General features: G+C 39.2%; 4 protein-coding genes across 15 annotated transcripts; all 4 read right to left on the minus strand.

Annotated features, from left to right (window-relative positions):
• Positions 1-406: 406 nt before the first annotated feature.
• On the minus strand, positions 407-2802 carry LOC140874732 (uncharacterized). The gene is made up of 3 exons (XM_073278100.1): positions 2698-2802; positions 2384-2585; positions 407-925 (listed from the first exon to the last, which is right to left on the minus strand). Exons 2-3 carry the CDS (start codon positions 2573-2575, stop codon positions 566-568), a joined length of 552 nt encoding a protein of 183 aa, XP_073134201.1. The 5' UTR covers positions 2576-2585; positions 2698-2802; the 3' UTR covers positions 407-565.
• A 685-nt stretch (positions 2803-3487) lies between these two features.
• Positions 3488-7860, minus strand: LOC140879313 (U-box domain-containing protein 44-like). 4 transcript variants are annotated; one of them, XM_073283007.1, is made up of 5 exons: positions 7649-7852; positions 7554-7578; positions 5596-6841; positions 5202-5517; positions 3489-5110 (listed from the first exon to the last, which is right to left on the minus strand). In XM_073283007.1, the coding sequence occupies exons 3-5, from the start codon at positions 6823-6825 to the stop codon at positions 3603-3605; spliced, it is 3054 nt and encodes a 1017-aa protein (XP_073139108.1). In that variant the 5' UTR covers positions 6826-6841; positions 7554-7578; positions 7649-7852; the 3' UTR covers positions 3489-3602. The 4 variants fall into 4 exon arrangements, with proteins under 4 accessions (XP_073139092.1, XP_073139108.1, XP_073139102.1 ...); XM_073283001.1 differs by lacking the exon at positions 7554-7578 and having other exon boundaries at positions 7649-7688; positions 7780-7828; XM_073282991.1 differs by lacking the exon at positions 7554-7578 and having other exon boundaries at positions 3488-5110; positions 7649-7860.
• Positions 7861-8791: 931 nt separating this feature from the next.
• LOC140882204 (acylamino-acid-releasing enzyme 1) lies at positions 8792-15963 on the minus strand. Of its 9 annotated transcripts, none has more exons than XM_073288065.1 (18): positions 15717-15963; positions 14457-14638; positions 14049-14358; positions 13116-13337; positions 12674-12883; positions 12478-12552; positions 12185-12323; positions 11473-11624; positions 11319-11401; positions 11104-11225; positions 10934-11012; positions 10673-10850; positions 10498-10558; positions 10283-10405; positions 9864-10061; positions 9707-9775; positions 9145-9221; positions 8792-9060 (listed from the first exon to the last, which is right to left on the minus strand). In XM_073288065.1, exons 1-18 carry the CDS (start codon positions 15863-15865, stop codon positions 8997-8999), a joined length of 2493 nt encoding a protein of 830 aa, XP_073144166.1. In that variant the 5' UTR covers positions 15866-15963; the 3' UTR covers positions 8792-8996. The 9 variants fall into 9 exon arrangements, with proteins under 9 accessions (XP_073144166.1, XP_073144158.1, XP_073144190.1 ...); XM_073288057.1 differs by having other exon boundaries at positions 8793-9060; positions 14049-14355; positions 14457-14641; XM_073288089.1 differs by having other exon boundaries at positions 8793-9060; positions 14049-14355; positions 14466-14641; positions 15717-15962.
• Positions 15964-19820: 3857 nt separating this feature from the next.
• Positions 19821-23497, minus strand: LOC140867082 (uncharacterized). Its single transcript, XM_073272163.1, has 4 exons — positions 23195-23497; positions 20833-23098; positions 20424-20723; positions 19821-20260 (listed from the first exon to the last, which is right to left on the minus strand). Exons 1-4 carry the CDS (start codon positions 23495-23497, stop codon positions 19821-19823), a joined length of 3309 nt encoding a protein of 1102 aa, XP_073128264.1.
• Positions 23498-27539: the final 4042 nt, after the last annotated feature.

Consider the following 27539-nt stretch of genomic DNA (forward strand, 5'->3'; position numbering starts at 1 on the left):
AGTGAATGAATGATAGTTCATGCTACAATTTGTGCAGTTCTTTTTAGTTTTCAGTTTTTTGTTTTTAAACTCTTTTTTCTTTTCTTTCTTTTCTTTTCGTTTTCTTGTTTTTTGGTCCTGCTCTGCAATCCTTGCATTAACTTTCTTGGTCTTTCTTTTTGGTCTTTCTATAACGATACAAGCATCTACAAGTGTATTAACTAGCTACGCAAATAACAGAGCGTGGAGCTAAACTTTTTGATGATGAGATGAACTGATGTATATTTCATAGCACAAATTTATGTTTTCAGAAAAAGTAAAACATAAATTTAACCTTCGAACTAAACTTTTCTTCAGAAAATGTAATCTTCAGATTACTCGAAAACTGGTCATGGCTGTTCGAAAAATAAATTATGCTCGTGGAACCAAATTATATTGCCAGCAAACATAGGCAAAACAATGCCACAAAAGATAGGCTTTCATTGAAAAACACCATATACTGTATAAGAGTACTCTAAGAATCCAGTTATGACAGACTCATCAAATTACAAATGTTCCCAATATTTGGGCATATGATTCCAGATTTTCAGCTAGTTGCTTTCCCAGTTACTTTCTGCGCTATCCATCCCAACCCATCGTATAAACCTTCACCGGTAAGAGCACAGCTAGCTTGAATATGCCAATCATGGTTCTTGATACTGTGAAGAGACAGAGCATCGGTTATTTCAGCAGGTGTCATGCAATCCTTGATATCCTGCTTGTTTGCAAATATGAGAACAACAGCATTTTGTAGATCTTCGTGTGGAAGGAGTCCAAATAATTCATCCTTCACGATAGAAATCCTAGCTCTGTCTGTGCTGTCTATTACCACAATAACAGCATGAGTCCCACGGTAGTAAGTCGCCCATGATGTCCTGAGTCGGTCTTGCCCACCAAGATCCCATACCTGATTATTGAAAAGCAGAAGTATTACTCAAAGTTCTATGAATAGTCAGGATGCATAGTTTGAACAGTCCACACAGTTCATATCTGCAATTTTGAGAACAATTTAGTGGCAGTCAGGAATGTAGTTAAAACAAACTCAAGCTCTGAATGAACTGGTGCTGGAACCAACTGGCAGTTGGATCCAACTGCAAGTTTTTGGGAAAATAAAAAATAAAAAATAAAAAAACAACAACAACAAAAAAACTTGAATTGTTCTTTAAGATCAAGTGTTTCTATATTCAAACTCATCTATATATCAACATGTTAAGTGCCGAAGAAGCAATGCATGTTACTCAAAGTATTTAGACAACATCGTACCATGCTTCATAAGCTAACTACATGATCTCTTCCGCCATTCCTCATTTATGAAGCTAAAGTCCAATAGCACACAATCACGTGTTCATTAACTTAAATCAGACAAAACTGGACTCACGTCACACAGAACCTAATCACTTCCCTCATTTTCTTTTCTTCTCTTTTCTTGTTTTTTGAAGCAAGATTCTCATTCTTCTTTAAGCAGTTCCTCAGAATCTATATTCATGTTTGGGACAAACATAATCAAACTTGAAGACCAAAACCTCCAATTTCAACAAACTTCACAGAACATGTATATTCAAGTTTCTTAAAGATAATGAAAACATCAGATATTAATAAGACCATTCTTACTGGTATATTCATCGAACAATACAGCAGACTAAAGTATGGATTTATGGCATGCCTTTAGCAGTTGGATAGTTTGTCAGTTATTGATGAATGGCTAGCACAACGAATATAAACTGAATGTTGTTTAAACATAGATTTCAACCGTATATCAACAATTGCAATAGAATACAATAACAGTTTCTCTATCTTTATTCTCTATTCCATTATCAATTCTTTATATTCCTCATGAATCGTGATTCTTGTTCTTCGCATGGACATGGCTTCTTGCTTTTCCTTTGATCTGTACATAAGATTCTACAACCTCTAATACTTTTTTACTGAGAGAATAAACCTTTTCACAAAAGTATGGCTACCTAAAGGTGAGTTCTTACTGTAGGTAACAGATCCGAGATGAACGAGAGGTGGACTCAACTTCCAAACACGGAACTCCCAATTGAAAAAAAAAAATAATAATAATCAGGTTTTATGTTTAATTTCCAAAAATAAAAATCCCCGTCCCAAAATACAACAGCCCAGCTAAATCCTTAATATCGCTGCACACAGGAATCATCAACAATTTCAAGATCAAGAAACGCACAAATAATACTGATTCCCCAGCTGGTTTTCCATCATATTCATCTCGAGAAGCACTTGAAATTTTCAATATTTCGATAAAGCCACAAAATTGCGAATTGATCAAACCGTTGATTATCTCAAATTTATAGTCAAGAAATCCGTTTTTTCCCCCAGAAATAGAATTGAAATTAGAGTGAAATACCTCGAAACGGATATTCTTGTACACAACCTCCTCAACATTGCTCCCAACAGTTGGGTGGGTGGTGACCACCTCCCCCAAATGAAGCTTGTAGAGCGTCGTCGTTTTGCCGGCGTTGTCCAAACCCACCACCACGATCTTATACTCCTTCGCCGGAAACATCATGAACCAGAATTTGGACATGAGTGCCCCCATAGATCCCCCCCTGTATGTACCAAATTTAACAGTGTTAAGATCTCCAAGATCGAGGAACTTAAGAACATATTCTTGATATGGGATATATTAAAATAGATCGTGGAAAGACAGGAAAATTGGACCTTTTTTCTGGAAAAAGATTAAAGATTTTGATTTGACGAATGGTTTATGAGAAGGAAGAAGCTGCAGCTGATATTTCCCTTTATGTGCTTCATTTGGGTTTTCTCTTCCTTTCATTCCATGCTTCAATATAATAATAATAATAATAATAATAATAATAATAATAATAATAATAATAATAATAATAATAATAATAATAATAATAATAATAATAATAATAATAAATCAATATATTAATTAATAAACAAAGATGTGAATGTTTTCGAAAACAATTCCATGAAAGATTATTTTGATTACCATCGTATTGTAAACGGTTATACAGGAGAATACGAAATAACATATTTAACTTGATTTTTAAAAATTGCATTGAAATAATGTTGTTGTAATATTTTATTGAAAAGTTTTAATTTTATTGAATATTAAATTAATGAAAATACAATATATTTAATTAGTTGTTGTGTAATGTATCGTGAGGATTTAAACTGAGAGCAAGTCTTTTTTGCACCGATTTATATCCATCTACAATTAAATCAATATTTTATATATAAAAAATAATTCACTTAAATGAACATATATTACACAATATATTTTTGACATAAAAAATTTAGGAATCTAAATTTAGAAAATAAGAATGCGTTGTGTAAAAAAAAATTTACAAAAGTTGATATCACACATTTTATTTATAGATTGATTTTTTTTTATAATGATCATATTTTTTTTTGTAGCAGTACCTTCCAATTCAATTAATCTTTTATAATGATTTTTTTTATAATGATCATATTATATATCAGTACCTTCCAATTCAATTAATCTTATATTTTTGTTTGGTTTCATAATGTAATAATATATTTTAAAAATAATAAGGCCAAGGACACTATCCTTTTGACACAAAGAAGCCACAACACAACTATATCATCGATGAATCGTTTAAACCAACAAGAAGAGCTGCGGATGCTTTAGAATACCGTTCAATAAGAAGTAGGATTCTAGCAGCTTTCTTTTGAAGATGACCATCCTCGTAAATCCTCCGGCCGGTGAGGCACAGAAGAGGCGATTTAGCTACCGGTCCGTAAAAGTCAGCCATATCCCTCGACACAAAAACTTTCTCCAAAAGGGCCAATGCCTCTCCTTTTAGTGACTCTGATCCCCAGCTCAAAACTTCTATTACTGGTCCAATCGCGCCGTTTTCGTGAAGAACTTTCGCACCTCTATTTGGAGACTCTTCTTGAACTAAAGTTGAGAGTGTCTGAATTGCTTCATAAGCTGTAGCATGAACTTTATCTTGCACCAAGCTAACAAGATCAGGCAGAGAATCGGTTTTTAACAGACAAAACGTAGTCTCCACACTGCAAATGCCTCCATGTGCAGGACAAACTGAAAAACCGGTTCTAGGAATGCAACAGAATCTGTGTTTCTTGGATTTGTCTGTTAGTTCTGGACTTCTCATAGAAAGATCACCCAATAAAGCTGCAGCTCTGGCTCTGGCTGTCAATGAATCAGCCTTAAGAAGGCCAGTGAGCAGAGGATATGCGCTTAGTTCGACTACTATACGTTGAGACTTGAGGTTTGTCGGATCTGTGAATCTGAAAAGAGCACTCAAAGCATTCTCTGTCGCTTGAATCGTCCCCGATTTCAAAATGTTTATAATCGCATTAAGCCCGCCTAGTTCAATCAACTTTTCTGTTAGTGAAGTTTCTGATTTCGGAAGGTTCGCTAGTAAACCAGCTGCAGCCATTTGTACATCAGCTTTTTCAGAATTTTCAAGAAATCCCACTAAAGCTTCCAATCTTCTTGGCTTGAGGAGATACTCTACAACTCCCTGCGGTTCGTGATGAGAGAAAAGAAACAGAAGGTTGATTGCCAGTTCTCGTATTTCTTGGTTCGAGTCATCGAGAAGTGAGAGGACTACGGAAACGGCACTTGAAGAAAGAACGGCAGATTTCACAAGTCCTGCCTCTGACTGACAGATCCCTAAAAGAGCATGCAATGCAGGCCTTCGAACAACATCCCATGAATTAAGATTCTGTTGAAAAGCAAGTAATCTGGCTGTCACATCTTCCAACTCAAGTTGAGTTCCCGTTTCATCAATCAAGAATTTAGTTCCATCGCCATTTGAAGAGAGATTAGCAAGAATTTCAGCACATTTATCTATAATGACAATGTGAGTGTGGGACGAAAATAACAGATTCAAGATCAGACAAACTCCACCGGAATAAGCAATAAGCCTTTTGTTTTGATGGAAAGTCGACAACTTGACAAGTATTCGTAGAGACAAATCTTTTGACTCCAAATTTCCAGATGCCATTTCGAGCAGCGGTGGAACAATCCCCTCCTCACCAAGTAGCCTTATTTTCTCTTCATCAAGTTCCAGGATGACAAGCTCTTTCAACATTGATGTCCTTACAGAAGCTGATCCTAAAAATGTTTAAACAATAAAATATGAGATTCTAAATGCTAAAGACCCTTGTATGATTTATTAGAGAGAAATAAATTTTTGATGACATACCTTGGACAACTTTATCTACCAGAGGTCTAAACCAATTCACTTTAGCAGCTTGAATAACATTCTCATCTGCATCACAAAGCTTAACTAAAATTTCTTCAACTGTTTTAGTTATTTCATCAATTGGATTTTTCAGAAGGGAAACAAGAAGATGGATCACGTCGCAATTGTTAGAAAGCATCCTGCAGTACGACATATTCCAGCCCGACCTGTCAAGCAAAACCTCGTATAGCAACTCAACTGCAGGCTTTGATATTTCTGAATCCAAGCTTAAGCATGGAACTAGTTTCTCAATTCCCTGATTCTCAATGAAGATAACCTATAAGATAAAAGGCAGAAATTTTATCAAGAAAATGAATAGTTCTGAATGGTTGTGTTTAATGTGTAAAATACAAACCTTGTTCATAGCATGACCTTCTACAATGTCCTTCAAGGTTACTAATAATTCCTTCTTTACCTCTCCATCAACCGTGCTACCAAGCATAGCAACAGCGATAACAGTTAATCCTGAAATAGAAATCCAATCTTTATTGATACGGTTCTCTCTAATGAGCTCTCTTATTTGGAGAACCGCTTGTTCAACAGATGAAATGACCTCCGATATCAAGTTTTCCTTGCAACGCCTAATCTTGACACAATAGTTCAGTTCCCTCCACTCCTGGATCGATTGCCCTAGTTGGATGTTTGCTCTGTATGAAAAATCTTGAAGAATTTCACCTGTTTCTGGATCTGTTTTATTCCCATCTTCAAACCAAGAATCAAGGGCTGCTCTTTCACAGGTTGTACCCGTGCAGAGGCTAACCGGATCAACCATCAAATCTCCGGTTATGCAACAAAAGAACGGTTTAAAGGGTTGAATATATTCTTCTCGAGAATTGTACCGGTCAATAACTTTAACTCTTTGGAAATATTGCTCCCTTACTTGTTCATAATCTTTGGCAGCATCTGCCCTCGATAGCAGTTCAATTACCTGTTCTAAGAACAAAACTTCAGCCATTTCTTTCCGATTTTCGGCTTCCTCTTTTTCCCTTTTGAAGCTAGCTAATTCCCTGCTAATTTCAGTGGGCTCGACTGGCACACCAACAGCAAGAGCAATTTCCGTCAACATATCATTTGCAAATTCTTTATCAAGTACATGATCTGAAAGACCTTGGTTTAGCTTATCAATTATTTGAAGCTGAGACTTAGACGCCTCAAATTCTGCTCGTTGCATTTCGTTCTGTAACCTATTCACCTGGTCCGAGATTCCTGATAATACCTCAATATTTGCGAGAGAGAGAGCAGTCAAAGACTTTCCTATCTCTCTCGTAACATCCTGTACTTCCTTAACAATGTGCCTACACTTCACCAGCAAGTAGAAACGTGCCCGGTTCTTGTACTTTTCTACCAAGTTATTTGCTTTCTTGACATCCGTTTCCAGGCAATCCAAAGCTTGCCTCGTGGCAGGCGAGTCACTAAGCTGCTTCAACTGAAGTTCCTTCAACACGGGATCGATGTCAAAAAGATGTTTGGCTAAAACCTTGAAACTTTTATTTTCAAAAACGACATCCTTGGCAGCCTGAGCTGTTTTAATGATCTGGCTGGAAACAACTGCTATAATTGTTCCAATTGGTACTAGCTCCGCCATCACTGTTGTGATTATTCTGTTCAACAAATAGGATCATACTACAGCTTTTTTCCAATAAAACAAGAGGGGATGTGCTGTAATGTCTGTAATGATACAATTGTCTTTGAAATATATACTTCCTACTTATGAAGAATGTTAAATTACATTGATTCCACAAAGCTAGAGGCATAAAAAATGGCTTAATTTAGATTCTTTCACCTCAAATCTAAAAGAAAATATCCCATCAAACTCGAGCCTTATCATGTAAAAAAAATCGAATAAGCTAACAGGAAGTAAAAATAAACGGTCGCACAAAAGTCACCAAACAAACCTTAAGTGATATAATCATATAAACCAAGAGCCGAATCATTATGGGGGAATTTGGAGCTTCAAAAATCCCAAAAGAAAAAAGAAAAAACAAGAAAGAAGAACTTCCATTGGGTAGTGTTTGCAATCTTCATAATCACTTATTTATTTTTAGAGGTTGCAAAAGTGTTCTGCGTGCAAATTCTGTACGAACTTGTGATCAAATGAGCCGTGAGCGTAGTTTAAAGGATGTAATTAATTATTTTCACACTCAACTTTTATCCGAGTTATGTCCAAAGATCAAACTCAAGACAATGAAAAGACACTACATTCATCTAATTCAATGTATTATTCTCGGCTCGTCGAATCTACCAAGAAACTAAAAGTACACAAAAATAATTCCATAAAAAAGTACTCGAGAAGTGTAGATAAAGTAACCGTACCAGGATAACTTATGCTGCTTCAAAGCTGTCAAAAGATAGAGTATAAAACATGAATAATTCAGTTAAAATTACTCAAGAATGGGAGAGAAGGTTACCCTTTTTCAGGAATTTGAAACGTAGAAAAATATGCAGCGCCTGTGATCAGCAGAAGCCACATATATAATATAAGTCTACAAATAAAGCAACGTTCACGCTATTGACTTGTCGGAGTCAAGGAGACCTGTACTTTTAAGTCATCTTTTCTCTTCATTTTCTAGGTGGAAACACGATCGACATTAAATAGAATTGTAATGGTGATTTCTCACTCTGTTTTTTCTTGGAAGTTTTCCATGTTGGTCTAACACGTCAAGGGACCGAAATTTAGAGCAAAATAACCACCGCAGTACGAAAATTATTTTTATTTTTATTTTTGAGAAAGCTTTAAATAAATTTTAGAAATGAATAGTTCGTGGTTTTAAACGTTGATGATTAATGAATATTCATACTTTGAAGCTTGGTTAAGAAAATAAATGACATCGAGTCACCCCATATCATGAGGTACATATCAGTATGATAACTCTCATTTCTCAATTGAATCTGTGATTAAATTTATAAATTAATATTTGAAAACAAAATGAAAAGTTAAAATAAAAATGAGTAAGTGGCAAGTAGTTCTAATACAAACTTTTTACAAAAAAATAATAATAATAATTTTTGCAGAAACAGAATTGATCTCTCATGAACCTTTGGAATGCAATTAAATTAAGCAAACATCTGAATTTAAAAAACATACAAAACTGATTTTAAGTCAAATTCGAAAGTTTTTTGGCTTGTTAGCACGCCTGAGTAAATTCATTATAAAAGAATTGTATTGCTAGCTAGAATGTTATCCACGATCATTTATTTATATATTGTTGATATTGTTCCTATAAATAGGAACTTTTTTTTTATTTTACCTTTTTTCTAGTAATGACGGTGGACAAGAACGTCTTGAAAGTGCCATAGTTTTTAATTAATTTTCAAACTTTAAATTATATGTTTTCATATTTAATTGAATACAATAAATAACTCGAATTAACTTTTCTTTCACACAGTCGATTCATGAAACAATGACTTGTTAATTGTTATTGGCGATGTATACAGCACTTGAAATTATAGTTGTTAAGTAAGAAGCTAAAAAAGTTTACTTTCTACCAAATTAAATTTAATATTTTTTTAAAAAATAAATTAAATTAAATCTTTAAATGTTATTCTATATCACAGATGATAATTATAAGCATCACACGTAGAACATATAATTGAAAAAAAAAAAAAATCTAATTCCACCAAGTCGAATTAAGCGTAGGAATATGAAGGGTTCGGCGACAGTAGCCTCTTACCTAGCATCTTTAATGTTTGTGTATGTGTAAAATGAAAATCATCAAGAAAATAATTGGTTCCAGAAGTTGAAGAATTAATTTTATGCTATCTGCAGTACTTCTTGAACCAGACTCCAATATTGAGGAAGCTCTCGAAATCGGACTGCGGTCTGCAAGAAAACACATATCAGACTACAAACCAGGCCGACTCAACAAAATTCATGGCTCATCGTAATCGGGAACAAAGCCGTTACCGTTCAATGCCATGCACATCTTCAGGAAACACAATCACCTTAGTTTCCACTCCTTTCTCCTTCAATGCTCGTGCATACTGCGTACGTGACAAAAAAAAAACTGAAATTAAACGCCACCCCAACCGTATATTGCCTATCTATATAAAAATTTCCTGTGTTAGTCGGGGAAAATTCTAATGATGGAATTCCATCTGTTTCATTACATATGGCATCGGTTAAGGGTGCATCAAATATGAGAATTGAGTCCAGCTCGTGCTATGCTACAGATAAACTCAAGGACAGACAAGCTCTTCTTCGTATATTGACTTGCTATACTCGAACTCAACAAGGAGCGGTGTCGTGTTATTAAAGCTCGAGGCAAACTTTTTTGCATTCTAGGATTAAAATAGAATCATCTCTTCTGTTCAGTATACAGGTGGGGTATCGAAGTAGCTCGAGCCAAGTCGAATTTTAGCTGAATTCCTAACGAGCTACCCATAAACTGCTTGGCTTGCTTGTACCCTGGTCTAAAATACAGTCATAACCAGTAAATTCAAGGTCTAATGATAATATTAAATCTTACTTGTAATCCGTTAGAAACCGGCACACGAAGGTCCTTAGCGCCAAGAAGGAACAGTGTAGGAGTTTTGACCTGTAAATTAGAACAAAAAAGTAATAGTTGGTATGTAGTCGATTTCTTTGCAATAGAATAGCATCTGCAATAGCAAAAAAAATTGGACCTTGGATATGTGAGAAATTGGAGACTTGCTGTGAAAGAAAGCAAGGTGTTCTGATGAAGGGGATTCTGTAAAGAGAGCTTTTCCCTCACTTCCATATGCCTCGAAGAAACACCAATCCGGAATATCTGATGTGCCGACCATCAAGGCAAGGTTGCATACAGGGTTCCTGGCAGCTGCTGCAACAAATCTGTCCGGTGCCTGAAAGAAATACAACAAAATTTTGAGCAAAAGCTACACGACAAGATGACTTGGTGATTGAAATGTTCTCTGTTCATTTTTGGGACATCCTCAAACTAGGTTTCATTTCCTAAAATACAGTCTCTTTCAAAATGTACCCTCAATGGTTTCACTTCAAGTATTTATAACTCACAAAGCTATCATATCTGAAGATAGAAGTGTAAAAATTTCCACATTTCGACCTGACCAATCAAGTGTGTTGTCAAAAATCCACCATGTGAACCACCAAGAACTGCTATTTTAGATGGGTCCGCAAGCCCCTTATCGATAACATAGTCTATAGCAGTGAGTACATCATTGACATCCTGCACACGTATCAAGAAGGCAGATTAGATTCCTACACACCTCGAATTTCATTAATTGCACGAAAATGAACGATTGGTCTAATAACAATCACCTGAGACCCCACATTCCCTGGAAGAGACTGCAACGCTTCTTCACCAAATCCCAATGAACCTCTGGAATCGACAGATTCAAATCAAGATGTGCTTTTACTTTCACCTCATTATCTTACTAGAATACTAAAATAATAGTTGGACATCAAAAGTACATTCAAAAATAACTGAGAGTACCTATAATTCACAATCAACAAACTGTAACCCAGTGAACTGAGGAAAGCCAAGGACTTTGAGAAGCTAGACAATGAGACGGAGTGAGGACCACCATGAAGGATCACTATCATTGGTTCTTGCCCATTAGGCATCTTGGATTTGGAAGATACAAAGATAGCTTCAAATGGTTTGCTTGCACCTAGAGCATATGACAAGTTAGCGATAAGGTATAATATTTTGTTTTCACAATACTGTTTAATATGAGATAATTGCTTAAACTACCTCCTGTCAAGTTCTCAGGCGAGTTCCTGACTGGAATCTTCAACGTACTAATCTGAGGGGAAGACATTAAAGACTTAACCTGCACCAAATTACAAGAAAATGGTTAAGAGTTTTACATAAAAAGTATGCAGAAACTAGAAAGATTTGGAGCTTAGAAAATTTAAAGATACATTTTCATAGCATTTGGTTATGGGGCCAAAAACTTCAAGCCAATTCCATTGAGCATCTGTAGGTGTCTTGTTAATGAGACTGCCATACTTGATTTGAGGAACATCAATTACGCTACTGCAAACTTTTCAAGACAAAACAAAAATAATCATTTAGTTTGTGGTACAAACTCAAACAGACAGCCCTTCATGTCACATTAAAACACATTCGCACGTACTGGCAATAATATTGTCTCCATCTAGAGCAAGGACATCCCAAGAAAAGTTTGAACTATTTGGACTGATCCGTGACACTCTTCCGCTGATAATCATAAGGGAACCGTTAGTTATAAACACAAGAGTTTGAAAATGATTAGCATAGTTCCAAGTTACCTTGATATATTCACTGAAAGTATTGCTTGAACACTGCACCATACAGAAGATAAAATGATGGTATGTCCATCAGAAAGCCATGGGTCACTGAGAAACTTAGCACCATAAAGCCCAGGAAAGCAGCCATCTTCAGGACACATCACAACAGGAACCTAAATAAACCACAAAAGATATGACCCAAGACATGTTTGAAAAGGATAAAATACACATACTACTCAACCTTTTCTGTGACTATTGTTCTCTGTTGTATAACATTAACTGCAGGCTACTCATTAGCACCAGAAACGCCACATCAAGATATAATCAACTAATACCATATCAAAGAGAGGGGATATACATGTTTTTATGGAATGTTTTTATTTTCGGGAAATGCCAACGAACATATTCTCATAATTTTATAGTTCTCTCAAAATGCTTTTCATTACCTTTTCATACCTAATTACTACATTATAAATTGCCAATACATAATTACAAAATATTATAACATGACATGACCTAACATTCAGAGTAAAATTGTCTCATCCTGAAAATATATCCGAAGATACATCAAATCTCAGATTCAACTTTTGATAAATTTATTTCAAGAATGCATCTTCTAGAAATTTTGGAAACATAACCAACATTACAAAAACAACATCCAAGATTCTTAGTTATTTGGTTAACTCCTCTATAGTTATTTTGACTTGTCAAAGCCAATAGAAAAATAGCATACCACATCTACAACTTTCAAATTGGATCCGAGCTTTCCATCAGACGGCCAATCAATCTTATGAAGCGAATCTGTGGCTGAATGTGCCCCGGAGTCCACAGAACTTTTTGCAGACAAAAAAATGAGGCATTTCCCATCTGGGCTGGTTTAAGAAATTTGTTATAAGAGAGTTTAGTAGTAGAATGATCACAGAATTCTTACAAAACAATAACATACGCTGCATGCTTGATCCTAGATAAGCCACTGGAATATCCACGGGTATAATTATTTAAAACGTCCATTCTATGTAAGCATACCTGAATCGAGGAAAGAATGCACTACTGATGCCGAGGGTCAAATTGACAATGAGTAAATCTTCAGCGGAATTTCTACTCAGGAAAACAGAGAAATCATACAAAGAGCAAACCAGGTAGGAGAGTCATATTTCTGATTGCCAATGAAATAGTAATGTGTGCGACTCAAAATAAGATATTTACTAGTAGGTTGCTATACCTGGTTAAGCTGTCTTTTGATTTGAAAGAAGGTGCTTCAACTGCATACAAGAAACAAGGCCTATTGTAGCAATATTTCATACCAAGTTTCCTATCACTTGAAAGCCACCCAACAAATACCAAATATTGCTGCCCTTCGGTTGATGGTGCCCATACAACTTGGCCTACGCTCAATGTGTTTCCTACTCCTTCAACAGCACGTATTTCTCCACTGCACAAAGTTCATTTTAGGACATGATGCATGAATATTGAACATATCCCGGTTTTATGTTGTAATATACAACCATGGAAAGAACCAGTATTTTATAAATTTATATGAGGGGGCAATCTACTAATTTTAGAGGGGTAAACCTTAGAAATTTAGAAAAAAATAAACACAAATTTTGAAATATTTTTTACCCAATTGTGGGATGGGTACACTTGCCCCATACAACTACTTGTACCTATTGATATCAATGACAAAAAGTGTCGGCCGCCTTTTGCCGAAGTAAGTTTCTCCCCAATCCTCAGCCCAATCACCTTGACCCTTCCAGCTACAGCATTCCTTCTCTGTGGTACCCTCAGTTTTGAAACCAAAGTTATTAAACGTGGGTTTTGGGGGATTAGGTTCTTCGGCAACATAAGCTACAGCAGTTTCATCTGAGTTCCATGAGATTCCCTCAAACCTGTCACCACAAAACATAAAACATCTCAACGACGGAAAAATGATGCACAATGATGTCAATGACACTAAGATATGCATAAATTGCACCTACAAAAATAATCAGAAAATCTCGATAAAATGTAGATGGAGGAGAAGAGTAGTCATTGCGCAGGAACTGGTGATTTCATGTGTTATTTTTCATTCAGGTTCATTTTAAAAAACTTGAAAGAATCATATCCTCACATACTATCATAATTAATGGTGTGTCACTTCTGCCATGCAAAAATCAAATGCGCAGAAATTTGTGGGTGTCACTTCATGCAAAAATCAAATGCACGGAAATTTGATGTAAATTCCTTGAGAAAGTATCAATGAGGACTTGGGAAGTTGCAAACTTGATTGTTACCCTTCAGGTTTCAATATAACTTTATGATCATTAAAAAATAAGATCATATGCCAAGTCAGAAACTATGAAATATATATATATACACGCACACACACGCACACACGTATGAATACTAAGCTTCCGCAAGGATTGGTCCTTCTATTCTTATATCATGGGATTTCAAGGTAAGAAAATTTGAATAACTATATAAACTCACTGTACATTTCTTTTCCTTATAATTTTTTGCCCCCATTTTGTGCAACGATTCTTTTCTATGCAGAATGCTCAGCCTGTAGCTTGTGGGCACATCATGTGGGTAGTAATCTATGATATATAGAGAATATTTACCATCCATCAGTATATACCGAACCATGGACAGATTGCGCAACAACGAAGTCGTCCTTCACATCAGATGGGCCCCATATTTCAAAGTGCGTTGGAGAGCCATCCTCAGGGTTTCGAATAATTAGAAGCTTTGTACCTGACGGAGAGGGCACCATAGCAGAGACGCCGGTAACCTCGATAGGAAATGGTGCCCATTGAAAAGTAATAGAATTACTGTTTTTTTGTAGAATGTGACTGGATAGTATGGATTTCTTCCTCTTGTTGGCCAAAGTATTTGGTTGGCTAATTGAAAACATAGCATGAGAACCATCTTCTGCAGAAAATTATGTAAACAATTAGTAGCTGCACAGGTTCAAACAACAGGAAATAGTTAGAATAAAGTTTAAAGTGGTAAATTCTGATAAAACTGACCAGCATTACCATCGTCAGATTTAAAAGTCCATGCTTTATCTATGGTGGGAATATCAGTGAATTCTTGGAGTAACTTAGAAGTAGAAGCATATTCTTCCAGCATAGTCGCATCAAAACCTGCCGGCATTTCTTTGGCAGGGTTGGATTTCGAATTGTCCATAACAGATAAAACCGATAATCTTCTACTGGAAAAGTAAGAAAAATGAAATTCGGTAATTGGATAGAAATCAAGAAGCGGGATGTTTCTAAAAAGTAAAATTATATCAATTTCATGTTAGTCAACATCTACCTAGGCAGGAAGGGAAAAAATGCAATTTTTTAGAGAACTAATATTTTTCTGATGCAACGGCAACAAGTATGAAGAAAATACAGTAGATCCTGAATTCCTGATGTAGGACGACAATCAAAAGGAGCAAATCAAACAAATGTAAGACATAGACTCGACAATTATTTATAATGAATCAAATATTCCGATATAATGTCCCAAACTTTCAAAATTATAAGCAGTTTCCGCAATTCAGATACTGAAAAACTACTCAGATTTCAAAGTTAATGGCCACATATCTAAAACTCTTGACTAGTGTATAGGCATGTGCAATAATAACTTAGTAAATATTATGGCATACACTACATCATATATAGAAAATGTTTATACTTGATTTAACTAATGTTTATACTCGACTTAAGCATCTACTATCCCATTTCATTTTACTCTGCCCACGTTAAAAACACCAGTTTTTCTTGCCGTGGAATTTAGAATGTACTCATACAAAAAAGATTAGCGTACTCTTCATGTAGTCTTCGTTTGTCATAACCAAACAAATATAAATCTGAAATCTATTATCCTTAACTTTATACACTTCTATTACTCGAGTTCTGTTCAAGTGATAAAAAATCCGAAGCAACAAATCTTCGTCACAAAACGTCGTGAATGTTGAAGTAAGAAGCAATTCACCGCCCACATCAATTCAAAATTCAATCTTTCTTACTCTGAGCGACATAAGCTTATATTCCCAAAAGTCACAAATTTTCAGATAAAATAAAAAGGGAAGCCCGTAATAATACAAGTTTCGAACTTTACCATAATTTACGAATTCAGCAAATCAAAATCACTGGCAAACCATCGGTGAACATGGTACAAGTAATCAATTGATGCAAAAGAAAATTTTCAAGAACAAATCCACTGACGGGACATATGGAGTGCGTGTGTAAATCTATCCATCCATAAAAGCAAAATATCCATTGGGAGATTATATTTACCTGGAGGAAACCCAGAGTGGCTGTGAAGAAAAAAGTGAGATTCTCTTGGGGAAAATTGAGTGTGAAGAGCTGAGGTGGGAGTGCAACATCAACTCATGTGCTGATACGGTAGCATTTGTCAAGTGTACTACTATTCTCAGTTTCGACATTAATTTTTCTCGGATTCATGGAGTCGTGGTAGAGTAAATTAGGATAATTTAATATTATTTTATAGTATGTTTTCTTTTTTTGATGCAAAATTTCAATTCAATTCATTTCAAATTCAAACTATTAAAAGGAGCAGTGCCAGTGGTGTATTTGTATCCAAAAAAAAAAAGGAGCAGTGGTGCAATATGATGCCCTCGTGTGTTATTAATGAAACAATAAATTTGTCAAAATTAATTTATAATATGATTACCTGATTTATGTATAATTCCAAGCTGTAACAATTAATGAGTCCCTCTCCCTAGGCTCATCATCTTCTTTTGATATTGGTACAATATACATATATACACACACATGGGTGTATATCCGTTGAAATAAGAAACTTCATTGAAGGGACGACCGGGACCACTTGGTATATTTTTAAATTAACTAAGCATAAGCTAAAACAAAAATCCGAACTTAAGAAATACACAAATAAACTGATTTTTTTTTAAAACCAAAATCTAATAATGACTTAATTCTAATGTTTTCGGACACTATCTCAATCACCATTTTAGCTTTATCTTCATATGCAGGTGCATACTCCGATCCTTTGTAACCCTCCCTCTCTGAATATTCACCCAGATCATATAAGTTTTCAGATGACAAAAAATCACATTTTATTTTTATTAATTTTCTATATCATGAGTTGTTCCGATCCCTTAATCGTCATATAAGACCTCGCCGGCGGCCACGCTGCGCCTTGAAACATATCAGCTAGTTAGTTTCACTTGTTGCATGCATCTTCCGTTGGACTTGGTAAGCAACGCATGCAACTTTAATGAGCCCACACATTCTAATTTTTCTTTATTTTCTTGAGGATATATAATATAATATATATATATATATATATATATAGAAGAATTTTCAGTTTCTCCACTTGGTCTGCGACCACTAAAACCCGGTAGTGGGTTTTAGTGATGCAAAAACAAAAAACAAAAACCACTAAAACCCACTACCGAGTTTTAGTGGTCGCGAACCAAGTGGGAAAACATAGTTAAATAGCTGAGCATTCCTCTATATATATAGTGAGATCGATAAAATTTATCTTAAGGGATTTAACTTTGTAGTGCTCGCAGCCTTGCCATCCATTCGTACTGCTTATGCATTAATGGTATCTCTATTAAGCAACTGAAAGATTATTATTATTTAGCTAGCTCGTTGCTTAATTTGATTAGTTGATAGATGCATTTATGTGATTTAGAGTATTCGAAGGGGTCGATTAATTGACATTTCAGATTAAATATATTTGTATCCAAACTATACATATCTAATAGTTTTGCATCAAATCAAAAAAAAAAATTTGCATAAAAATATTTATTTCCAAAAAAAACACAAATTGCATCTTTTTTGTTCATGATGAATCACCTATTTGATATGAATTCAGTTAAGCCCATAAAAATTAACACGGTTGATTTAAAATCTCTTATTATATTATATTTTGTTCGTCGATCCTAAATATAACTAATACCATATTTTTACCATTTTATAATGCACAAACCCATTAAATTAACTGAATTTGGTCCAAAATATGAGTGGACAAAAATACCATTATTTGTTTTGTCATATTTTTGAAAATAAAAAGAACATGATAGAAATTTAACATTAAAAAAACCAACTCTAAAAGACCACAAACTCATTTCCTTCCTTCCACCACTTTCGACTTCACCCATCACTCCAATTATGATTTATCTTTATTTTTCTTATTTCTTATAAAATTATGCAAACATTTATCTTTTTTATAATTTTTCAGAAATTTATGAATACCATTTATGTTATATCTTACTAACACATCATAAAATTCAAATATTATAATATACATGCAACGCGTGTGCACCGTAGCTAGTTGATAATTAAGCTTATCATTTGAAATTAGATAATTAGGTTAATTTATTTCAAATTTTCAAATAATATTAAGTGATATCTTGAACTCGATCGAAGTCAGAAATTTATGCTACTAGACCACCAAAGTTGCCGCATAGATCAAATTTTATGAAACTGTTATGATTCAGTTTTTATGTTTTAATTTATGTGAACCCCAAAAAAATAATCAGTTACTAGAAATAGAATCATAACAGTTTTATACAATTTTCTGCAGTCGATATACTTGATTTCACGAACAAGTGAAATTAAAAAAATCTATGTATTTAATTCATCCACACTTTAATTTGGGTTGTAAGATTAATTAATTGTTCTTAATCTAAATATTGAAGAATTAATTTATATAACACAGAGCCTAATTATGATCGTAAATAAGACAACATTTTTATTTGTTATATGGATGATGATAGTAAATATTTTTCGAGAGTAGATGATAGGAAATACATTTTTTTTTTGAACAAGATGATAGGAAATATTTGAAGGGCCTTATTAGGTGCAATGCACCTGGATGCATGATCTGCAAGTACAGCCCAATATTTTCGAGGTGAAGTGAATAAAATTGGTACGGTTTATGTTCTACAAGCATCTAGGTGGGGTAGTATAGACTGCTCCGGCGATGGAGATATTAATTTTTACACGGAGCCGTTTATGCGCCCGGGTGGGGTAGCAACGACCCAGATCACATGATGTGATCTTCCGGATGATCTGGACCGTTGATATATCGTCTGCTAACATAAACCGAGCCTTTTCACACACACGCGGCAGATTATAGGAGTTGTACGGAATGTTAATTAATTGCAAGGAAAATGTTTATGTTATATAATATAACTCAAACCTTTAAATTATAATAAACAAACAATAATTAATATAATTTAATTATAAGTTAACAATATGTCTCGTCTTTTTAAAACAATTTACTAGTTTGTATTTTTTTTTGTTCTCTCTATTTGACATGTAAGACATGAATGAGTATACGTGTGAAGCGGATCTACTTTCTATTCAAACACTAAAATTTAAGGTTGATAGGTCTTGGTATCTACAAATATATAATTATACGTGATGCTACACGAAATTTTGTTATCTGACAAAAATCCTTCGACGTTCAAATAAATGACTTTTTCAAAATATATACTCGCAAAAAGTAGCTAGAGAGCTTTTTAGAGCACAAATTGAGAGAATGAGAATGTACCTTTTATTTGCTGGAGTCTAACAAAGTCTCCTATTTATAGATTTTCTTAAATGGGCCATGGGCTCCACAAGAAAAGATGTACTATTCTCCTTAGGCTAAACACGGATAATTCGATGCATCGTGTCAGTTTTTTACTGGCCACTTTTGTGGGACCCATGTGTGGGTCCCACATGAGTGGCCAATAATAAACTCACACGCTACCCTCAGGGTGGCATCGACATATCCGCTAAACACATGGGCTTAAAAGAATTTGACACCAACTTAATTCACGTAAAATTAAATTCAATTATTTCTAAACTTGTATCCATCAATAAGGAATAAAACTCTCTAGAACTAAGTAGTAGTCTTCAGTCTGCAAATCATACACACTAGTCAGTACACTACGTTGAAAATATTTTTATATGCAACGTATTAATTTGTCCGAAAAGTTGTTCGTACGAAAAATCCATCATTTAGCTTCTGAAGAACAAATTAACTAACAATTCACGTACGTAGTTGAATTGGATTTTTTTTTTTAAACAAAAAACACCGTCGGAAGCGGGGGGGTTAGGCAGACCCCTACCTGTATATAAACATAAAAAAGCGATACAAATGAAACCTAAAGGAGGAGGGGGACTAGGCCAAGACCTCCCCAAAAGGCTATACAAAGGTAATACGAACATCAGAACAACTAGGGTATCGAAAAATATACAACCAAAGCATCCCTAGGAAATAAGTATAAACAAATAATATCAAAGATAGCTAACTAAGTCAACGTCAGCAGTCATCCTGGGCAGCAAAAGCTAGAAGAGAACCACAGCTCGGCCCAGCAAAATCAAAAACGGACACTGAGGCACGAAGAGTGGCTGGAATCAACCTGTGCAGTAAAACCTAGAGGAGATCCACAACTCCAGGCCAGCAAAATCAAATCCGACACTGAGCTGGCACCGTCCAGAGCTGAACAACAGATCAAAGCAATGCAAGAAATATGTCCAAAAGTCATGGTCAGCTGGGAAGTCACTATACATAGGCCGCGAGGAAAAAGAGGAGCGACCGCAAACCAGCAGGCCCAGAGCAAAAGAACAGGAAAATGGCGAAGGAAACTCAAGCCATAACCTAACTCCCAAGAAGACTGGAAGCCCAAAAAGCGAGGGGCACGAGAGACCGCCCACAAAACATCCAAACAACAGCAAGAACCAGACAAGGATAAGCACAGTGAACGCCTGGTGGTCCATCACCCTGAAGAAGCAAAGCAAGCGACAGGGGAACAGACTAACTCCAAAACCTCCGAAAAAGGGCCGGAGAGCTGTACCTGCAAATAAAAATAAATAGCTACATATATCTAAATCTAGGATGACCTAAACCAAAAAGGAGAGCAAGCAAAGAAAGGCAAGCCCAAGAGAAACGGCTATAAGCGAGCGTGAGGCTCTAAGAAAACCTAGATCTAAGGTAAGGAAGCCCGGAAGAGTCAGAACGGGCCAACGCAGCGATGGGAGTGATTAAAGGAACACCAATCTCCAACAAACACTGCCTATGATCATGAGCCTGCCGCGCCAACGCATCCGCAACCGAATTCCCTTCCCGATAGATATGCGAGAAATGAACCGGCCTATTCCGCACCAAAACACGCGTCCTCGAAACAATATGGTCCAAATCCCATCGGCACCTCCGAGATCTAAGAATCTGAATGGCAATCTGGGAATCAGTCTCAATCCAAAGGGGAAAAAGGCTAAGGTCAGAACAGAGAAGAATACCCCTCCAAATCGCCCAGAGTTCTGCACGGACATTGGACCCCAAACCAATGAACTCACTAAAAAATGCCAAGACCCTACTAGAAGAATCCCGGACAACCCCCCCCCCCCACAGACGACTCACCCGGGTTACCTCTCGAGCTCCCATCCACATTGAGCTTGAAGGACCCAGGTGGAGGCCTCAACCAACGGACGATCGCAGTCTTGTGAATCCGTTGAAGGCCGACCGAAATGCTCATCTTCCTCGCAGCCTGCAAAGCCCCCAGCCAAAGACGGGGCTTGATAACAGTTGCGGAATGAGCAAGTTTCAAATAAGACAAAATTTGGAACTTAACCTTCTCCGCAGAGTAGGGTAAGTGACGGTGCTTAGTATCATTGCGTGCAGTCCAGAGGAACCAAAGCACGACAAAAGGAATGAATTCCCTCACATTACCCCCCAGAGACCACTCGCGACCCCTTTTCCAAGCACTGAGAAACAGACTAAAGTTCTCAGTGGCAGGGATGCGAACTCTAAAGATAGCCCCAAAGAAATGCCACACAGAGCGGGCGATGGGACCGTCGATGAAAATGTGAGTGAATGTCTCCGACATCTCACAGCACTGGCATTTGGACACAAGGGAGAAGCCCCGCTGCTGGAGCACCTCATCCACAGGCAACCACCGATGCCAAAACCTCCACAGAAAGAAGGACATGGTGGGCCTCATCCAGCGACCCCAACAGGGATTAAAGATATCCGAGACCGAACCTCTCGGTCTGACCTGCTCCCAAGCAGATCTCACAGAAAAGGCACCATCGGTGCTGTGGATCCAGATAGTCGCATCCGGCTCATCCACCAAAACAGGAATCTGAACGATCTCCTCCGCCACCGAGGGAGCGACGACAGCGCAAAGGAGATCAAAATCCCAGTCTCCCTCCAAAAGGAAGCTGAAAACACGCACACACCGATCCCCTCTGACATTACACCTGCTCGACAAAGGGGCATCACCCAGCCAAGTATCATCCCAAAAAGAGACATCCCCAAGACCAATCCTCCACCGGATACCAGGCTCCGCACGAGGTCTAATCTGGAGCAAACGCCTCCAAGTGGGGGAAATGACTCCACGAGAAAGAGCACAAATAGGGCTGACAGTCCGGCAATACTTCCTCGAGAGGAACCTCGCCCAGAGAGAGGAACCCTGCCGGAATCTGAACCACAGCTTCATGGAAAAGCTGTCAATAATGTCCTTGAGCCTGCGAAAACCCAGGCCTCCTTCTTTCACAGGGAGATAGGCGCGAGACCAGTGGGCCCAGTGCCACTTCTTCTCTAAGGGTCTGGAGCCCCAAAGAAAAACATTGAAAATACGCTCCAATTTCTCCAAAACAGCTAAAGGAGGCTGGATCACCTGGCAGAGATGGATCGGGATCGAAAGGAGCACACTGCGGATCAGCGTCATCCTACTCCCAGGAGCAAGGGAACGGGACTCCCAGCCCTCCAGCTTTTTTCGGACCGACTGCAGAAGAGGCTCAAAGAGAGAGCACTTGCGGTTCCCACGGAAAAGCGGAGCTCCAAGGTATTTCAAGGGCAGATGCCCCTCCTCAAATCCAGTGATTTGCAGCAAACGGGAGCGGCGACGAGCGGTCCAGCCCGGAGGAAAGATCATAGCACTCTTGGCCACATTAACGAGCTGGCCCGAGCAATTTTCATAGTGAGCCAGAAAATCTTTGAGACGCTGAAGACCACGGGATCCCCCATTGGCAAAAATAATGACATCGTCAGCATAGGCCAAATGGGAAATCGGCAAATCACACCCAGACCGATACCTCAAATCAGCATGCTGGAGGAACAACCGGTCCAAGCCACGGGACAGATACTCCGCTCCAAGAACAAAGAGGAGGGGAGATAACGGGTCACCCTGTCTCAAGCCCCTCGAGGAAGCAAAAAAACCAGCAGGGGTGCCATTGACATTAACCGAGAACTTGCAAAAAGAAATGCAAGCCCTCACCATTCTCACAACCTGCTCCGAAAAACCAAACCTTTGGAGGACATCCAGAAGAAAAGACCATTGGACTCTATCATAGGCCTTAGCCATGTCCAATTTCAGAATGACATTACCACCACGGGCAAGGAGATTAAGACTATGAGTGAGCTCATGCGCGAGAAGGATATTGTCAGCAATCATCCGCCCCGGCACAAAGCCACTCTGACTCTGAGAAACGAGTCTCCCCACCACCGACCGCAGACGAGAGTATAAAAGCTTCGAGATAATCTTGTTGGAAACATTACACAAGCTGATGGGACGGAAGTCCGTCCAAGCTTGCGCACCCTCGACTTTGGGGATCAAAGTGATCGTGGTGGCAGTGAAGCCCTGGGGCATAAGAGAGCCCCGAAAGAAATCAAGGACAGCGTCCATGACATCATGCTGCACAAAATCCCAGCAGCTCTAAAAAAAACCCGAAGAAAACCCATCGGGGCCCGCCACACTATCGCGAGGGATGGAAAAGACGACAGCACGAACCTCTTCCAAGGAAGGTTCGGCGGCAAAACTATGGTTCTCCTCCTCCGAAATCTCCGAGAAGAAGCCAGAAAAATCCGGAAGATCCAGGACAAAAGGATCTCCAGTGAGAAGGCGCTCGAAATAGGCAGCCCCTGACTGATTGATGAGACCAGGAGAGGTGATGCAATTACCATCCTCCCAAATACGAAAAATCTTATTAACCACATTCTTCTTTTTCACCATGTTGTGGAAAAGCTTCGTATTCCTCTCCCCGTCCTCAAGCCAATTACAAGCATCTTTCTGCTTCCAAAAATCCGCTTCCATAGCGGTGACTCTAGATAGCTCCTCATTGCATCTGGACAAGGAGGTCCAGCTATGCTGAGAGGAATTCGCTTCACAGGCAGCCTCAGCCAGTCTAACCGACCTCTCCGCCTCAGCGATCTTACCAAAAAGGTTCCCAAAAACATCCCGGTTCCACTACTTGAGGTGGCCCTTCAACCGTTTCAGCTTGGCAAAGAGCCTGGGCATGCCTTGCAAAGAGCAGGGCATGTTCCAGTTCAGCCTGACGGTTTGAAGGAACCCCGGGTGCCGAGTCCACATGCTCTGGAATCGAAACGAGCTCGGCCCCCGAGCAAAGACAGGAGCAGACACCAAAAGAGGACAATGATCCGAAACCGTGCGACTGAGGTGTTCAACCCTGATAGAGTTGAAATGGTCACCCCAATCCACAGAAACAAGAACTCTGTCAAGACGCTTCCAAATGGACTTATTCGTCCAAGTGAACGAAGAGCCCTCAAAGCCAGCGTCAACCAGCGCAGACTCCAAAACAAAATGATTAAACTCGTCCATGGGGAGCTGCCTCCCACCAGAAGAGCCAAGACACTCGGAGGCATCCCTCACGACATTAAAATCCCCCCGACAAGCCAGGGGCCATCAACAGGCTTGACCTGCAGCAAAGAAGCCCACAAGTCGCGCCGTAAAATGTAGTCACACTTGGCATACACGAAAGAGCAAAAAACAGGGGTCGGCAAAAAAGGAGCCGACACGCGAAGATGGAGGAACTGAGCGTGATCAAGGACACACTCCGCCATCACATCGTCCGCCAAAAAAACCCAAATATGACCAGAGACATTCGACAGAACTCTCTGGAAACCAAGGCGACGGGTCATGAAGCGCTGGTCAAGGGCAATCATCGGCTCCAAGATAGCCAAGATCTTGATACGCTTCTCTTTCACCAAGGCATGAAGCCTCTCCTGGGACTCAGAGCTCCTGAGTCCCCTGATGTTCCAAATTAGGCACTGCATTTGGAACGGGTGGAGTAAGGCCCCGTCTTCTTTCTAGACTCCTGGCGAGTCTGCTGTCGCTTCGTGTCAGAACGAAGCGTTCTCTTGGAGGGTGAGACAGAGAAATCAAAATCCTCATCATATCTCCCAAAATCTCTCCCATCACACGATTCAGTCCCACAGAAGGAACTTGAGTCGTCCTCGCTGACAAACTCAGTGATCGGATCAACATCCTGACAAATAGTACCCTGCTGAGAGACAAGCCCCTCAAAGAACGGGGCGGAGGACTCCACAGGAGTCCCAGGAAGCGAAGGGATGGAGTGGCTACTGTGATTCAAAGTACAAGTATCAGTAGCCTCAAAGGCAGGCACAGGAACAACCTGCGGGAAACCAAGCTCCATCTCACCAACCACTGAAGAGGCACCAACCTCTTCCTCCACCTGGCGAGCCCAAGAAGGGGCCAAGAAGAGGTCAGATCCCTCCTGGGGAGCGACAACAGACTGCGGGTCAGGAGCACCAGCATCTCCTCCCATCGCAGTATCACTGGACCCAGAAGCAATGTCCTTAACAACATCTCCATCCACATGGAAATCTGGACTCTGCTCAGTAGACTCGAAAGGAGCCTCAGTCCTCAACTCAGAGCGACAAAGATCAGGCTCCTCAGGTAAAGACTCAAGAACTTGGAAGGCATTCTGAATACGCGAGACAGCCTGAGGAGGTGGCCGCCGCTGCTGGTTACGCCTTCTCTTCTTGGTGGTCCAATTTCCCGCCCCGGGGGCAAAAGGATCAGGGCCTTCCGGGGCCACTGAAGGACCCGCCTCCTGAGGCTGCGGAGGAGGATTCCCGATCACAACCTTTTCCTTCCCAACGGAAGACTTTGGACGAGGAGGTCTTGGGTTCTTCCCGTGGGAATAGCACACAGAGGTAGAATGACCCAACATCTTGCAATCAGTGCAGAAGGACGGGACCTTCTCATAAACTACCTCTATCTCTTGGGTGTGCTCACCCCATCCAACTCACACATGCTTAATTCGCTCGTCAAGCACGTTCATTTCCACACAAACCCGGGCAAAAGCCCCTCTCGATCTCTCCGCCGTATGCTCATCCAATTTAATTGGATTCCCAAGAATTCTGGCGATGGCATACAGGCTCTTCTTGTTATATAAGTGCAATGGAAGCTCAGGAAATCGGACCCCGACAGGGGCAATAGGCGACTCTGCCTCAAACTTGAATTCAGGGGTCCACTTGGAAAAGCGGATCCCAACTGTTCCCACAAAAATCCCTCCCTGCGTCCAAAGACGAGAAAAATTCTCTTCACAAGAAAGAGTGATGACCAAATAACCCCGAGGGAGGAATTTTAGAGTAAAAGAAGTCTTAAAACCCATTTGAGAAAAGGCAGTTGAAATCATGCTATTGGGAGCAGTGGACCGGTTCCCCGTAATTTTGCCCACCAAGGCAAACTTAAAAGGCTCGATAAGGGATGAAATTACCTCATCCGGGAATTGAATACCCGGTTTTCCATCCCGAAAAGTCGGCTCCGGAAGATCCTCCATCGAATTGATCACATCTGCGAAGCTCTTCCTCGAAGCTCGAGGAGATGGAGGCGCTAGAGCATCCCGAAAAGAAACAGGGACAGAATCAGCAATTTTGGAGGTAGAGTTGACCGGCTGGTCAATAATTTTGACTTGAGGATCCAAGTCAACCATGTGGACTTCTCCCTCTCCAATTTTGACTAGAGAATCAATAATTTTGACTGGGTTGACTGCAAAGTCAACAATTTGGACTTCTTTGACCAAGGGGTCAACAATTTTGACCGGGTTGACCAAGTCAACCATTTGACCAAAAGCTTGACCAATTTTGACCACGGGGTCAACGATTTTGACTGGGTTGACCACGAGTTGACTCGCAGAGTTGACACAGTGAGTGTGGCCGCGTGACACGTCCGAGTTGACTCGGAAGTCACCGGTCGGAGTACCACCGAGGGCCGGCGAGGTGGTGGAGAACACGAATTTGGGGTCCATGTGTGCAGACTCGGGCGGTAGGAGGGTGTTAAAAGCCTGACTCGGATCGAAACTCGGCGAGGGGGCTCGGATTTGGGCGTTTCCGATCGACGACATAAAACCAGAAATTGAGGGATGGGAAATGAAGGTAGGGTTCAGGCCATGGTGAGGGATGAAGGAATTGGAAAAAGGCGGAGCCACGGCGGAGAAATTAGGGAAGAAGATAGTCGGGGCTAGGGTTTCAGGGCCACGAATGGTCGATCCGAATTGCAGCTCAGATGGAGAGGTAATTGGGAACGGGCTTGGGTGCATCTGGAAAGTATGTTGAGGAGGATTCCAAATCGGGGCTTGGTTAGAGCAATAGACGCCTGAGCTCGCCGGAATCGAAGAAGGAAAGAACGGGCTCGACTTGATCAGCGCAGACGTGATTTCAGAAGCAAATCCCACCGGAGTCAGTGAAGGAGAAGGAACGGGGGAGGGCAAACCTTGATCAGGAAGGAAAGACGAATCTAAAGATATGTCTGGGACGCCGGAAAACCCATCGGCCGTCGAACTGGTCGGAGAAGACGAAGAGCTCGGGATTTCGAGAGGCAATTTGGCCGGCCAAACGACGTCCATTTGGCCTGAAATTTACAAAGCTATTAAACATGCCATTAAGTCTAGCTGGGCTACTCATTAAGTCATTATATTGTTTTCTTGTTGTCCACAAATTAAAATTATTTTATTAGATTCGAATGGGACATATATTAATATAAAGTTTTCTATGCCAAATTCTTGAGTTGGCAATCTGTTGATGCGCGCACCTGGCGATATAGACTATTTGGAAACATTTGAGTAATACTTTTGGAGGAATTATTGCGAGAGAAGATTAATACTATTTAAAATTAATATGAGTATGCCTCTTACAAAATGATCGACCAGTTTATATTTGCAGTGAATTAAAAGTAATATTTTCCTAAGAGTCGAGTAAAGATCTGTGTCACAAAATTGATTCGTGAAATTCGTAAAACGATTTCATATAAGTTTTTGTGATTAAATAGATATCTTAATTCACTTGGATTGCAATTAAACATTTAGCCAGAT

The sequence above is a fragment of the Henckelia pumila genome, chromosome 1, assembly GCF_033568475.1.
Source record: "Henckelia pumila isolate YLH828 chromosome 1, ASM3356847v2, whole genome shotgun sequence".
Classification (NCBI taxonomy): domain Eukaryota; kingdom Viridiplantae; phylum Streptophyta; class Magnoliopsida; order Lamiales; family Gesneriaceae; genus Henckelia; species Henckelia pumila.